The 14,623-nt window shown below is 45.9% G+C and overlaps 1 protein-coding gene across 1 annotated transcript in view; it reads right to left on the minus strand.

Moving 5' to 3' along the window:
- Abcc4 (ATP binding cassette subfamily C member 4 (PEL blood group)) overlaps positions 1-14,623 on the minus strand; it is a 212,779-nt gene that overhangs the window by 21,103 nt on the left and 177,053 nt on the right. The window contains exons 26-27 of the mRNA XM_021181507.3: positions 13,507-13,662; positions 4,722-4,811 (exon numbers count right to left, since the gene is read on the minus strand). Coding sequence (XP_021037166.1) covers positions 4,722-4,811; positions 13,507-13,662 — 246 coding nt within the window. The remainder of the gene's footprint in view (positions 1-4,721; positions 4,812-13,506; positions 13,663-14,623) is intronic.

The raw sequence follows: 14,623 nt of genomic DNA on the forward strand, positions 1-14,623 counted from the left end.
GTATTTAGAGCGGTGCTTGCTACAAAGAGATCAATCGACATTGTCTGTTACTAGTCATAGCCTCACCCAGGTCTCTTCATGTTGCTTTTCTTTATTGCATTTATCAGTCTTAATTTGGTATGCATTTGGCGGTGCCCTAACTTCTCCACAAGAATTTCAGTTCCAAGTGGGAGGGCCATGTCTATCTCGATGACTATCTAATAGCTTAGGAATCTGCAATAAGCTCTCAATAAATAACTGTTCAAACCTATGACGGAGACATAAGAGTGTCTCATCCACACCTGTTTCTACAAGTTAGAAAATGAATTCATATGAGTATGCTTTTATATAGAATACAATCACATTACTAAATGATTGTAAGAGATACATATCACTTATAAAAATTAATTGGCCCCAGGATATTACAGCAGTGATACTTAAAATAGGGAAAGCATTTAAAATTATAATTTCGGGAAAGTTGATCCAGCTATAATATTCTAAACTATTTGTTTCAGTACGGAACAGTTTGGATTATATTTTAAGTTGGGAACAATAGGGAAAATACAACAAAATTGTAAATATTTGTAAAAGTCCCTGAGGTTATGATCACACACAATCTCCCTGCTATGCACCCTCAGGCATGGTTGACAGGGATGCTCGATGCTGTTTGTACTCTCTGGGAGTCTGAATGAGAAATGTCCCTTATAGGCTCCTATATCTGAGCATTTGGTCCCTGATTGTTATTGGTGTTTAGGGGGGTTATGGATCCTTTGGGAGGTGTAGCCATGGTGGAGGTGGTCACTATGGGTGGGCTCTGGGGGTTTCGCCCCTCATCCTATTTCCCGTTATCTTTCTATCTGCTTCCTGTACATGGATGAGAGCGTGAGCACACGGGTTCTGGCTCCTGCTCTCTGTTGCACTCCTCCCTCACCCTGATAGGTTCTACCCTTCTGGAACCCACTTCTGTAAGATGTTTCTCACCACGGTATCCACCATAGCAACCATAAAGTAGTTGGCAGATTACTGACTTTACATAAAGAAAGGCCATTGTGTCTGGAAAGAGAAGAGATGGAAATGCCTTCACAGAATGAAGCTATGAGTAAACGGGGGAGAGGGGAACCAAGCCCAGGAAATGCAGGGCCTGGGGGAGATGGGCTGCGTGCAGAGGAGGTGCTGAGAGACACGTTCCCTGATGGGTATCGCACTGATGCTCAGGTTTCTGCCCCGTGGTGTCCCCCTGTACAAGGAGACACATCCTAGTAGATCGCCCCATCTGGGACATCACTAGATGACTCTGACACCCACAGACATCCCTGTTCTTCATGGTCTGCTCTAGTTCAGGCTGACCTAAGACAGAAACAATACGCAGCCGATCTGTTTTCAGTTTTAACTGCCGTGATCATTTGGCAGGTTCCATCTTTATTTACTACGTCTGCCGTTTTACACAGCGGCCACTGTTTCCAGGATGCTCCATGAGGTACTCAATAGTAGCAATATTTCTGCTCTTTGTCACTGACTGTTTGGAGCACACAACTTCAGTAAAGCTAAACAACAAAATGGACAATATTCACAGGAACGTTTCCTGCCTGAATGTCAATCCCACCTTCTCTTTCTGGTGGTCTCCTTTCCAAGAGAGGAAGGGGGGTGGGAAACAGGGGGATGTAGGAAATGCCTCACTTCTTCCTTTCACTTCCAGGATATAAAACCAGCAGCGTTCTCTGTGGGCCCTCACGTGAACCCGTGGGCTTGGGTTCCCCATCTGCACTGACATCCTTTATAAAAGGATCAGGGGTTTGGGTCGCCCTCCCGGTCTCTTCCTCTCCCTCCTTTTTCTTACACATGCTATGTTTAGGGCCACGGCCCCTCAGTCATGCATGCTTTAGCCTACTTTAAAAAGAACAGCCAAGGTCACCAGCTTTCCCACTATTCATGGAAGGCAGGGCCTGCTCTGCTTCGGATACAGTGTAAGGACGGGAGTCACAGGGATAACAGAGGACATGAGATAGCCATCCAGGGAGCCCACGTGTCACTGGGGCATGGCCAGGTCTCCTCCAGTGCACACACAGCATCACGCCTCCATCCAGGTGGGAGTTGCGACCTCACTGCAGAACAGCCTGAGACTCCAAGGATCCCAGGGCGGGCCTCTCTGACCTATCAGGGTGATGCCATTTCACTCTCTCGTGGCCACACAACTCTTAACTACTGCCAGAAAAACCTCACAGCGTGTCATCTTCTAAGAGTCCTGCCTCTCTCTGTCCAGGAGATGGAAGAATCTGAGTGCATTAGAGAAGGCTGGAATTCTCAGAAAAGAAAAAAAGTAAACATATAATATATAATATATTTGAGATTATACACACGTAATATATTCGGGAGAGAAAAAAGAGACACAGAAGGGGGGAAAAACCAAAGCCACAAAAGACTCACCTGGTGTTTTACAACCCCTACACAAGCAATCTTAGAGACAAGATTTCTTGGGTCATGTGACTGAGAACACATGTACAACCAAGACCAGCTCATTCAGGAAAGTGTATGTTGTGGCCCAAGGACCTGACATCGGGTCCCGAACCCCACACAGACGTGGGAGGGATGTGGTGGTGTGGACCTGTGACCCAAGCGCTGGGAAAAGAGAGGCAGGTTCCCGGGCCTTGCTGGTCAGGCCGTGTGGACTAATTGGTAAGCCCAATTCAGTGACAAATCATCTCAAAAAAATAAGGTGGAGAGTGACTGAGAAAGTAATCGTTATATCCGGCTTTGGCCTCTTCATGACAATGTACACTCAAGTGTATTGGCGTTCTCCAAAAACATGTACACAGAGGAAAACTAACACAGACACACAGGAACACACACACACACACATACACACACGCATACAACGGAGGGGCCAGCTGGAAGCATACTATAATATTGATTCTAATTTTTAAAAAGTATCCAACTCTGTTTCTTAAAAACAGTCCCAAGGCAAAACATTTCTAGAGAAACAGAACGACTATGTGACTGGCGCCTCACTGCTGAGAGGCATCAAAGACCCCAGATGCAGCACACGGACACCTTGATATGCGTGGACCTGGGCCTGTCCCTGGTTCTCCTCGTGTCTGTTAGGGCAGCTTGGGTGGAGTCTAAGCACAGGGGACCCTCAGGACTGTCTTACACGTCGGCCACCTCGGTTCTGAGTTAAGGGAAGCTAGCAACATTTCATTTTGTGGGTGACAGATGAAAAAAAGCGTACGGCAGCCACGTCTGAAGATGCCTTTTGCCGTCAGGCTCCCAACTGGTGTGTGCACACAGCCAGAACCCATCTTTAAGTTAAAAGATGTCGGAGCTTACCAGAAAGGGTGACACGGGAGAAGACGCTACTTCAAAACCGTAACCGTGGTAATGGCAGTGGGTAGCTGATCTCTGAGCTCTGGTGATTTTTAGTGTTTGCCTCTAAGAAATATACCACGAGTCTCTGCAACGAAGAGACCGTCAGCCAGTTACCGCGTCTCCGTTAACTGCTGATTTTTTAAAAAGTAAAACACTGAGCTAGGCTCCAGGAGGGATTTTTTTATTATTAAGCAGCTTACAATTAATTTGCAGAACTAGAGTGAACTTGCAAACCACTTATGCTAAAACACGTAAACCAGAAGCACCTTCACAGCCAGAATGCTTTGCCTGCGCGAGTAAGGAACCCCCGAGAAGCGGCCTGCAGGGACACACTACACAAATAACAGGAAGATCCTCCAAAATTAGGGGTACCAATACAGCAAGCTAACCAAGGCTCCAGGAGTCTGCCAGCTGGACTCCTCTGCGGCGTCACAATGACAGGTTTGTCCGCAAACTGTGCTCTCGTATTCTGTGTAATTTGCTTTTATAAACACTTTCTTAGGAGACTCGAGAGCATTGTTTAAGCATGACGTCATTTTTCCTTCAGTTAATAATGAAAACAGATGGCCTCATTTTCGCAGATGCTTCCTCTGCCCCAGAAAAAGCAGGAAGCTAAGTGGCTGCCGTAGAGCACTACCTTCTGAGCCACACAGCCCACCTTCCTGAGCTCATGTGCCTCTGTGCACCTGTCAATCATCATGACAGCTCACGGACTGGTGACATGCGCCCTTAGAAGGTCACTGGACCCTCACACACATTTCCAATCACTCCTCCTGTCCATGTGTATGCGGTTCTGCCCTGACTGAGCATGGCCTTGGGGACTCGGGTTGGAGCTAGAGTATACGGGGTGGGGAAGGCTTGTGGAAGGGGCTCCCTCAACAAATCACCTATGCTAGGTGCAGATGCACCAGAACGGCTGCTTTAGGGTCACCCACTCTATAGCCCCCTCATCCACACTCTGTAAAAAACAAACAAATAAACAAACAAACAACCTAATAAGCCCATTGTTTCCCCACAGGGATCATTGGTGAACTGAACTTTGATTTGTTCTTGGGACCTCGGGATGTGCTGAGTGGGGAGACATTGCTCATGTGCCCCCCCACCCACCCCCGGGAAGAATTCTCACAACATTTGTACAGGACATTGAGTCTCTAGGAGAGTTTGAGGTTTGCAAAGGTCAAGCAAGATAATGTATTGGCTAAGTCAGATTTGGGGAAGTTAAAATGCAGCGTGACGCGTATTATTTGATACACACTTCACGCCCATTCACAAACATCAGTGCTCCTCCAAGTGGGAACTAAAGGTAGTTCCAGCACTGACCCCTGCTTCCCCAAGGGCTCTCAACAGAGGTGCACAGAGATGTTAATGGTAGAAGTTACCTCCTCCAAGGCCCTCCACAGCTCCTCGTCCGTGTGCTCATTGAAGGGGTCCAGGTTTTTCCTCATGGTTCCAGTGAACAGAACAGGTTCCTAAGAGACCAAGAGAGTCAATGTCACTGCCACGTTCTGACTTCCGGGACGTCATAGAAAGGAAAACAAAGGCACTCGAGTCCACTAAGGCTGAACACGCTCGCTCACAAAATGTCACTGCTCTTAAACTTCCCATCACATAAATGTGCTCCAAAATACCTTCCCAGTGCACGGAACGCTAAAAGAAGAAACCGTGGCAGTGTGCCGTCTTAAGAACGAAATGAGGAAGGTGGGTTCCTGTTGTTAAAAACACTTTCCTGGTCATAAACAAAGCTATGTTTATTGGAGTAACTTGAAAAAGCTACTTGTCCGTGCTCACAGGACTCTGGAAAACAAGACGTGGTGTGAACAGTTTGTGCTTGGGTGAAACCTGTTATTTCCTCCTTTGGTGAAGAGTCTTCTGGCTCACATTCTATTCTGCATTCAAGGAGAACTGCTGCGGCTGACGGAGCCAGTGGCCCTTCCAAGCGTGGAAATGACCTCTGACGCCACACCAGCCAATCCCTACATTATCTTGTCTGTGCATCAGGACTGCCTGTCTGGGGAACCTCACTGCTAACTACAAGGGCACGGTAAGCGGAAATCCATTGTGAAGCTCAGACGGCTAACACAACTTCCATTCAGGAGTTGCTCCCGAATCACATGCTGCTTTCTAGGTTTTAAGGCAGTGTTTTACGGAGGCTGCACGGATTTTCTTCTAGGAGTTCTGACAACCCAAGCCATAAGACATGGGCAGCGGAGAAGAACCCAGCTGGCTGTGAAGAATCTCGAGGTGCACAGAGGTGAAGAACAGAGAAGTCACGGCTTTCGCACAGGTCCCGGGGACTGCTCCGGGGCTACAAATGTGTCACCTAGCCTTGAACAGGGTCTTGAACACTTAAAAAACCAAGGAGGAGGACTTTCCTTCAAAGACTGATACTGTTATTGCTTCTTAGTTTTAGACTAATGACAGAAAAAAAAATGTGTGTCAGAAGACCAGGGCTGTGCTCCTCCAAATTCCCTCACAGCAACTCCAAACTAGGATACCATTGTTGAATTTTATTTGTGCAAACTTGATTGTGAAGTCATAAGAAATTTGAAAATGGCAACTAAATCAAACTGAAGGAGTACCAAAGGCTTATCTAAGGTTATGCTTAAAATTACAGAATGTAAGATGAAAGACAAATGGCCATCTGCATGTGGTGGGACTTTCTTATCAGCAGAATAAACATTATTCTTCTGATTTCAGATTTAAAACACACACACACACACACAGAGGGAAGACGGGTGAGCACGACTCAGAGACTCTAACAAGACAGGTAAATTCTCTTCTTGCTTATATGAGGTTCACAGAAGGCACGCTGCTGTCTGCCAACTGTTCTCTCTTTGATGCTTTTCTGACCTCTCCACACAGACTCAGCACCATGGCCAATACGCTACGCAGAGGCCCCGACTAAGTGGCTCTAAGAGTGTGTATATGAGAGCCTTGAGGTAACCAGGGTCAGGAATCAGCTTTGAGCCACGTGGGAAATGAGTTGGTTTCTTCGTTTATGTTAAGGACAGGTCACTTTCCTTGTCCAGGAGATCTGATATCTACCCCAGCTTTTCTTCCTCCAGGTCCCACAGCAAAATCACATCCAATATATCAGGTCTAGACTCTGTCAGAGACCTCCTAGACTTCTGCAGTGCCCCACCTTGAACACTAATACATGTAAGTGACTGCTGACATACAAAGTTCATAGTATTAGCATAGTAGGAATGGTGGCTTGGTGCCTTAGAGGAATGACAGTTCTGGCCCAATGCCCCATCTCACGAGCAGGTACTCACGCCTACCTTATCCCTACCTCCTCCCATTAGAAACTCCTTCATATTATATATATCAGCCACAGAACACCAGCTTCAAACAAGAGACCCTTGGGAAGTTTGGCTAATTATCCCTAGACCACTATTCACTAAAATAAGGGTCCCTATTAAATCTATACTGTCAACTCAAAGGGAGTATTGGGCAATCACTCATGTTTATTTAGCAATGTTAGAAGAAAATAGTTAAGTAAACAAGAGCAATTTTCTTTGTTACAACACGCCGGATACACATTTCATAAGTAACGTTCCATCAAGACTTGTTGAACAAGGAGAGTGATTTAATAAAACATTAACTGGTTGGAGCTATATTTTCTTTAAAAGTAGCAGGCAATTTGTTCACAATGCTGCTTTTACTAGGACAAATGCATTATACACTGCTCATTTCGTTTATCCACCTGCCAAATAAAATCCCTAATATTATCTTCAAAAGGTCATAAAAAGTCCTCATAGCAGATACATACTGAGAGGGGAGATAAGGGTGAAGGTAATTATTATTTCTGGTAGATATTATTATTTAAAGTACCCACCTCCAAGCAATGAATTTCACAAACTAGTCTTATAAATAAGTGTTGTAAAAAATGTTTGCAGGCAGAAGACTTCAGGGTAGGGATCAATGGGAGGAACCGACAACCTAATTTATTAGCCTCAGTATTCCCTCTGATGATATAGGCTTTAATAAGAGTCAAATTAGGAAAATAAATGCACATATTCGATACAGCAATAAACCCAGAAGCCTAGTGTCAAACTTGTTTTCCATCATCCAGCTACTGTTGCACGCCTTTGCAGCACATCCAGTGGCCGGAGTGTGGCTGGTACTAACATAACACACGTTCTTACTAGGCGTGCCACCCAGAAGCAGCCAGTCTAAACGAAACCATCTGGGGTACCAAGCTGATAATCCCGGTTCCCCAAATTAGAGACTTTTCTAGGCTTTTTGAATGCACCGACAACAAGCTAGACCTCCAATATGCTAAGGAGAAACTTAACCCGCTCAACTTCAGACACTTAAGCCAACCAGGGACCAAGACAGAAAGTACAAATGAACAAGCGTAACGTTCAACGCTTACTCTCATCTTTTGGGGGCACCAACCAGGAAACATCCCTCTCATAAAATATTCACGCCTTGGGGCCCGAACTGTGTCTGCTCTGCCTCGCAAGCCCTGTCTACTCTGATCCTTATGCCGGGCAGGGGCTTCTGGTCTCAAAGGTGGCGTCACCTGAAGCCCCCCAGTCTCAGTTTCTCTTTTCTTCTTCCCTTAGTCCTGTAGCCTCTGAATGAGCTCATTATCATGAAACCTTCAGAAGAAGAGAACATTGTTTGCCCCCGAAAAGAGAAGAATTTCAGTCCTGTAAAGTCGTCTTTAAATACAAAAAGGTCACCAGCTCCGGGGAACAGTGCCATGGGTTTTAATGAAGACTTCAGTGTGCAGGAACAAAGGGACTGCATTAGGCTGGGATCCAATTGTATTTCTTTACTAGTAACACCACACCTACCCTCTTTTCTCTTTGAAACATACACACACACACACACACCAGGTGATCAGAAAGGGGCCTTAAAGAGGCATAGCAGCTCTGGTTAACCTTTTAAACTCATTAGAAGCTCAGGGGGATTTTAAAAAGAAGTGGGCTGTTTAAAAAGCACCTGGTTTTTTGTTTTGGTACAAACAAAGGGAATCTATTAAACATACACAAAGAATCTGTTTGATCATGATAAAGATTACAGATGTTGGTACACATCAGCCCCTGCTAGCCGTTGTAAATGGGAATTTGCTGTGAATTGCTCTTTGATTGAGAACATTTCCTTGGTGCCAAAAAAAAAAAAAAAAAAAAAAAGGGCTCTGCTTGTAAAGAGATTCTACCCAGAAAAAAAAAAAAAAAACGTTGAAATCCACATGTGCAGATGTTTTCTGATAAGCTGTTCCCCGAAGCCAGGCTCATCTTGGGCTCTCTTGCTGGCGGTGGCGACGGTGGTAGGAGGTACTGAGGAAGTACAGGTGTCAGCCATTTGTTCTGCTCAAGGAAGATACAGCTCAAGTGGGGCTCCGTCTCCGTTCACTTGTTACTTAAAGGAGCTCAGGAGTCCCGCCCAGACCTGTCACCAGTCTTAGGAACCCTCTGTTCCTTAAACTCTTATTTCTGAATTGCCCCTGAGAGGTTGACAGCCCTTAGCTGTCTACCAAGAGGAGCTTAGCCATCTACCAAGGGGAGGAGCTTAGCCATCTACCAAGGGGAGGAGCTTAGCCATCAACCAAGGGGAGGAGCTTAGCCATCTACCAAGGGGAGGAGCTTAGCCACCTACCAAGGGGAGGAGCTTAGCCATCTACCAAGGGGAGGAGCTTAGCCATCAACCAAGGGGAGGAGCTTAGAAGAGAGCAAGAAGTTGCTGCTCCCCAACTGGGCTGCTGGCTTGGCTCATCTAGACCTGCAACTCGGTGGCGGACCGAGATTTCTCTTTTGCTTCCTGTGCAACACAATCAGCTTTGGCTCCTGCGCACTTAGGGCAGTGGGATGCTTGACCCCCGTCACTCTGTAGATTGGAATTCTCTACCTCCATCGAGACCCTTGCACATGCAAGGATGGGCTCTGCCGCCACGGTTGAGTATCTTGGCACTCCTTCAGTATGGCACCCAGTGAATCCAGGTTTCTACAATGACTTTCTATTTGTCACTTGTATTTGTCGAGCAAGGCCACTTTCACAAAACTGTCTTCCAAAGCGCCTGACTGAGCCAAGAGCCTTAGGAAAAGATGCCTACCTGCTTTTCGTGACTTTTGACTTTCGTCTGAGTTTATTCGTTTTCTTTGGCTATAGTTTTAGGAACCCTTCCTAGGCAGGGTGGATAGAGAGACAATCACTAAAATAACTGACATTACGTCGTTTGATTATAAACATTCACAAGAAAAAGAATGTGGAGACTGGTTAATACTAAGTTCTGATGTTACTATCGTGATAGCTAGTAATGAGTTATAGATCTCCTCCATCTTTGGTTTCCTTCCTGGCTGCTCTATCAAAGGTTTCCCTTTTCCAGGGTGTTAGCAGTCAGCAGGCACCAGTCCCCAAGGCAGGGCAGCGGGCACAGCATTTTCAAAGGGCAGGAGTGTGACCAGTGGCTCATGAAATCAATTTTGTGGCTCCTGACTGTCATTTTCTCTTTTATATAAACAGGGCTGAGAAAATACCACAGCACAGACTGCAGTGATCTAGTGCTTGTGAGATGTTTGTTTCTGAGCATGTGGGTGTGTGGAGGTGGGCAGATGACCCACAAGGCATCCAGACATTAGTATGGAGTTCATATGGCTGGCCACAGGTCAGTTTCAAACCAGTGTGATCCAGGAGGTGGCATGGGGACTCCTGGCTAAGCAGCTGCTGGGCCTGACTCTTCAGCAAATGAGGGTTTGGGGATGGTTAAGGGCCTGGGAAGAAAGGAATCATGGAGGCTGTCACAGCTGCAACAAGCCTTTAGAGCAGTCAGATGGAGGAAAACCTTAAGAAATGGGGGCAGGGAAGAGAGCAAAGACAAAAGAACTCCACTGAGACTGCAACAGCACCTACGGCTGCAGACCAGCTGTCAGGAGAAGTGTTGCTTCTGTGAGAAAAACCTTAGGCTTGTCAGGCTTTACCACAGTGATCTTCTCTCCACTGCACCCGTGTGCCGCACGTGCGTGCCGGGTTTGGTGTGCCTCCGAGTAATGCTCTGCGTTTGGGAGGATTTGTTTGTTTTGTTTTTGCTTCCTCTTTCACTAAGTTTAGTTTACGTAAATAATTTGATTTAAAGAAAATCACCAGGGATTACAAGAGCTTAAAGAGAAATGAATGGCCCAAGTCTTTCTAGAATGGGTTATACACATATAGGACTGTACTATAAGCCTTAATAATAGTTACTATTTATGAATAGTTACTATTTATCCTTAAGAAGCACACATCAGGCCATTCCCATTCTATCACGCAGCTGATCCTTCACGAGGAATCTGAGAGGTGGTAATTACAGAAACTCAGCCTGGGGAGCGAGGTGACTCCATCAAGACCCCCCTTCCAGCAGTCGGAGACAGATGAAAATATGGGGCAGGTTGACAGCACATGTACTGCACGGTCTATCCTAGGGTCTTTCCACACTGCACAGACCATCCTGGGGTCTTTCCACACTGCAGTCTATCCTGGGGTCTATCCACATGCATAATTTCTCCAAATTGTTTCTTATGTCAACCAACTAGCATCCAGGAGACCGGCTGTGCTTGCAGCGCATATTGATCATGTTATGAACGCATTCTTGGGAGCAGATCCACGGAGCCTTTGCAGTAAAGGAGGAACTCACGGAACAGCACCACGACCTGGTGATGTCAAGGTGTGTTAGCATTTGCTCAGATGTGCTTCCAGACCGTTCCCAGCAGAGCCAAGAGTCGTCTTAACGCAGCTTCTTTATTTAGAGTTCTTTTATTTATACAAGCACACACCATTTCTTACTAAGGAATATTAAAAGTAGCGTGGGGCACATTTCTAGATCCTACCATCCAAGGCTGTGAGCTACTTTACAGACACCCTGGCCTCTTCTCAGGCCCATTTCTGAGATTCAAAGCCCCTGCGATTTGAGCTCTGATTTCTACGATAACCAGGCTTCTCGTGCTCAGGGGAAAGTTAACCTGACGGAAGATTGCTTCCTTTATTTTTCTTAAAAGGGTCTTTTGAACTTTTAAAAAACTTGTCAGAATACAAGTACAACATGAAGTCTATGCCTTAATCATTTATTATTATTAATTATTACACTTACTTACCTGAGGGTGTGCATACACACGTGTGCCAGGGTTTGCTTGCAGAGCTAAGAGAACAATTTTCTGGTCAGTTTTCTCCTTCCACCATGTGACAATGAGGATCAAAGTCAGGGCACTGGGCTTGGCAGTGTGTGCCTTTACTCACTGAGCATCTCCTGGTCCCTCCCCTCTCCATCATTTTAAATCTCATAGCAGTGGTGCTAAGTGTTTTTATGATCCTTTGCAGTGGTCATCACCAATCACAGGGTGATTGTTCTTAAAACTTTAATCCCCACTCCCATTAAACAAAGCCATTTCCTGTCCTCGGGTCCCCAGTGGTCACCATCAACTGCGTCTCCTTGAATTTAAACACTCTTCGCGTGATCAGAACCGTTCACTCTCTGTCATTCTGTGACCGGCTGGTTTCAGGCTGCATGATGCTTTTAGAGGTGGCTCCTGTTGTAGCACGCATCAGAACTTCCTCCCTTCTTATTGCTGAGTAACTTCCCACTGTTTGTATAAACCACATTTGTCTTTAGCTATTCATCTGCTGATGGACACTTGGGTAGCTTCCACCTCTTGGCTATTGTGAATACCACTGCTATGAACTGGAATGAACAAATATCTCTGCTGTTCCCTGCTTTTGGTTCATATGTGCATGTGTGCATGAGTTTACACATACACACACACACTCCTACACTCACAAGTGGAATTGCTGGAAATGTTGCAGTCCTATTATCAGTCTCATGAGGAGTCCCCGTGCTTGTGTGTAAAACGGTGGCTGTACCATTTTACCTTCCCACTAGTAAACCCCAGAGGTTTAATTTCTCCACAACTTCATCACAGTGCAGTGGCGCTCTACTATGACAAGTACCCTACATGTCAGGGTGGGAAGCACTAGTGACGGAGGCCACAGGCTCAGAGCCCACAGTCCCCTTCTCTCGGCATGTTAGGTTCTCTGTACTTTATAATACACAAGCAAACCCCCAGCGGGCACCTGCTCAGAAAGCACAGCTGCTTCGCCCTTTCTCCTTTGTCTCTCCTGTGCATTTCTCACATGTGTGCATGTGTGCATGTGTGTGGGTTCCCCAACTCCCCTTGATGGCCACGTGATTACAGAGTGTGAAAACATGCCAAAATAACCCCCCTCCCCAAAGCAAGCCTGGAGCTGAATCCATGTGATCGAGTGTCAATGCTGAGGGCAGGATGAAGCTGCCAGGCTCCCGAACTGCAGGCTGCAGGCCTGTGGGGTCAGGCCCTATGCTGCCTGTGGCTGTCTAACTAGAAGACACTCATTACTCAACAAAGACTTTCTGAATTATTCTGGGTAGAACTAAAAGCAACGCGACAAGACACTAAACCAAAAGCTACATGAGTGATCCACTCTCTTGACACTGCCTGGACATCATCAGCTACGGGGTGGCAAGGAGGAAGAAATGGCAGCATAAACCACCAGCGCCCTGTCAGCCATAAACCAGGCCCGAGTGAAGCACTCAGCCACTGTGGTTCTCAGCGACTGCCTGCCTGGAAGTACACAGAGATGCGAACCTTCCCTCGGCTCCCTCCCTCAGGACTCTGTGCTCCTTCTCTGGTTTAAGTCACTTCCTAAATGTCCTGATTTGGAGAGTGTCTACAAAGCGTCCATTGCTTCTTAACTCCCACAGCCTGCCTCAGCGCCACGGAAGACCTTGCATGGAGATGATGATGATGATTATTATTATTACATTATTATTGCCTCACTGCCTCATTACACTTACAATCACGCATCCTTACACAAGGCTCTTACTAAATATTATGTCATTATCAGAGGACAAAAGTGTAATACCAGGGAGGCTGAATCCAGATTGAACCTAAGTATATTATTATGGGATCTTCCCCTGTCTGTCTGTCTGTCTCTCTCTCTCTGTTTCGTATGCACACACGCAGCACATGCATGCACTCAAGTTATCTACGAAAATACATGTTGAAAATATCTGAAGTATGCCCTATTGGCTATTGGTTAGTGGCTCAACCCTTTCATCCAATAAAAAAAAAAAGCAATAAAATTAAAAGCAATTAAACGTCAGTACTCCCGTAAAAGAAGCGCGTGTGGACGCTCTAACTTGCATACCTGTGGTATGATTGACATTTTCTTCCTTAAGTCGTGAAGCCCAATTTCGGTTGTCGAGATCTTATCGATCCAGATTTTCCCCTCGGGTTCTGACAGCCTAAAGAGGGCCGAGATGAGAGAGCTTTTTCCAGCTCCGGTTCTGCCCACAATTCCAACCTGTGAAGAAATCCGGGGGCAGGGATTAAAAATGAGCCATCGACAGCTGACCTAGGTGAGCACGCTCATTTTCAAAGGCGAGTTACCAAGCTGCTTTTTATAAGTTCCCAGCCTCCGTTCTGCTGACCTGTGAGGCAGGGCAGTTCCTCACGGTGGATGCTGAAGTGGCCTTGTGGGGTGTCTACTAGCATCCCTGGGCCGTCCTTTCCCTACTAGCATTCCATAGGGCCCTCCAAACTGTGGCAACCTAAAATGTCAAGTCTTGGCAAATGTTTTCTGGGGGGCAAAGTGTTGCTGGGTAAGACCCCCTGGGTACACAAGAGTCACATTTATGGCAGGAATAAGCCTATAGTTTCTTTAGTAGCTTATGAGAAGATGGCTTTTCATGAGCCCCACTTCCAAGGTCTGGGTTTGTAGAACCTTAAGAACTGCTTGGATAATTCCAGAGTTGTTAATCGCACACTCCCGAATCATCGTTTTTCCCAGTGTCCTATCATTTACCATGAATTCATCGTTGATAGAGAAAGTATATATGGTGGCTCTAGAGGAAATACATTCACCTTTGCAAACTTGGGTCTCCAGACCTTAAAAGGCAGTCTTCCAGTAGTCCAAACATGCATAATAAGACCAACAACAGTACCACTATAAATAGCTTTTGCTATTTACATGGGGCCTTTCATCTGAGCAGTTCAAAAGGCATTTTACAAACCAATTAATATGTACAATTGCCCCTTGGGAAAGATTTGTGTGAAGAATCATTCCTCTTATTAAAGCCAGAGCAGAGAGAAATGAAGTGTACTGACAATAAGATCAAAGAATCAATATAATGCAGGTGGATGTTGGTCAGGGAAGAAACTGAATTGTGAAAACTGGCTTTGAGAGTGGATGCTCAAACCTACGAGCAGAAACCAGCCTTTTCTCCAGGGAGCTTGCTCAACAGATGAGAGCATCATCCTTATTA

Source organism: Mus caroli, unplaced genomic scaffold (assembly GCF_978045245.1).
Source record: "Mus caroli unplaced genomic scaffold, Mus_caroli_1 scaffold_12, whole genome shotgun sequence".
NCBI classification, from domain to species: domain Eukaryota; kingdom Metazoa; phylum Chordata; class Mammalia; order Rodentia; family Muridae; genus Mus; species Mus caroli.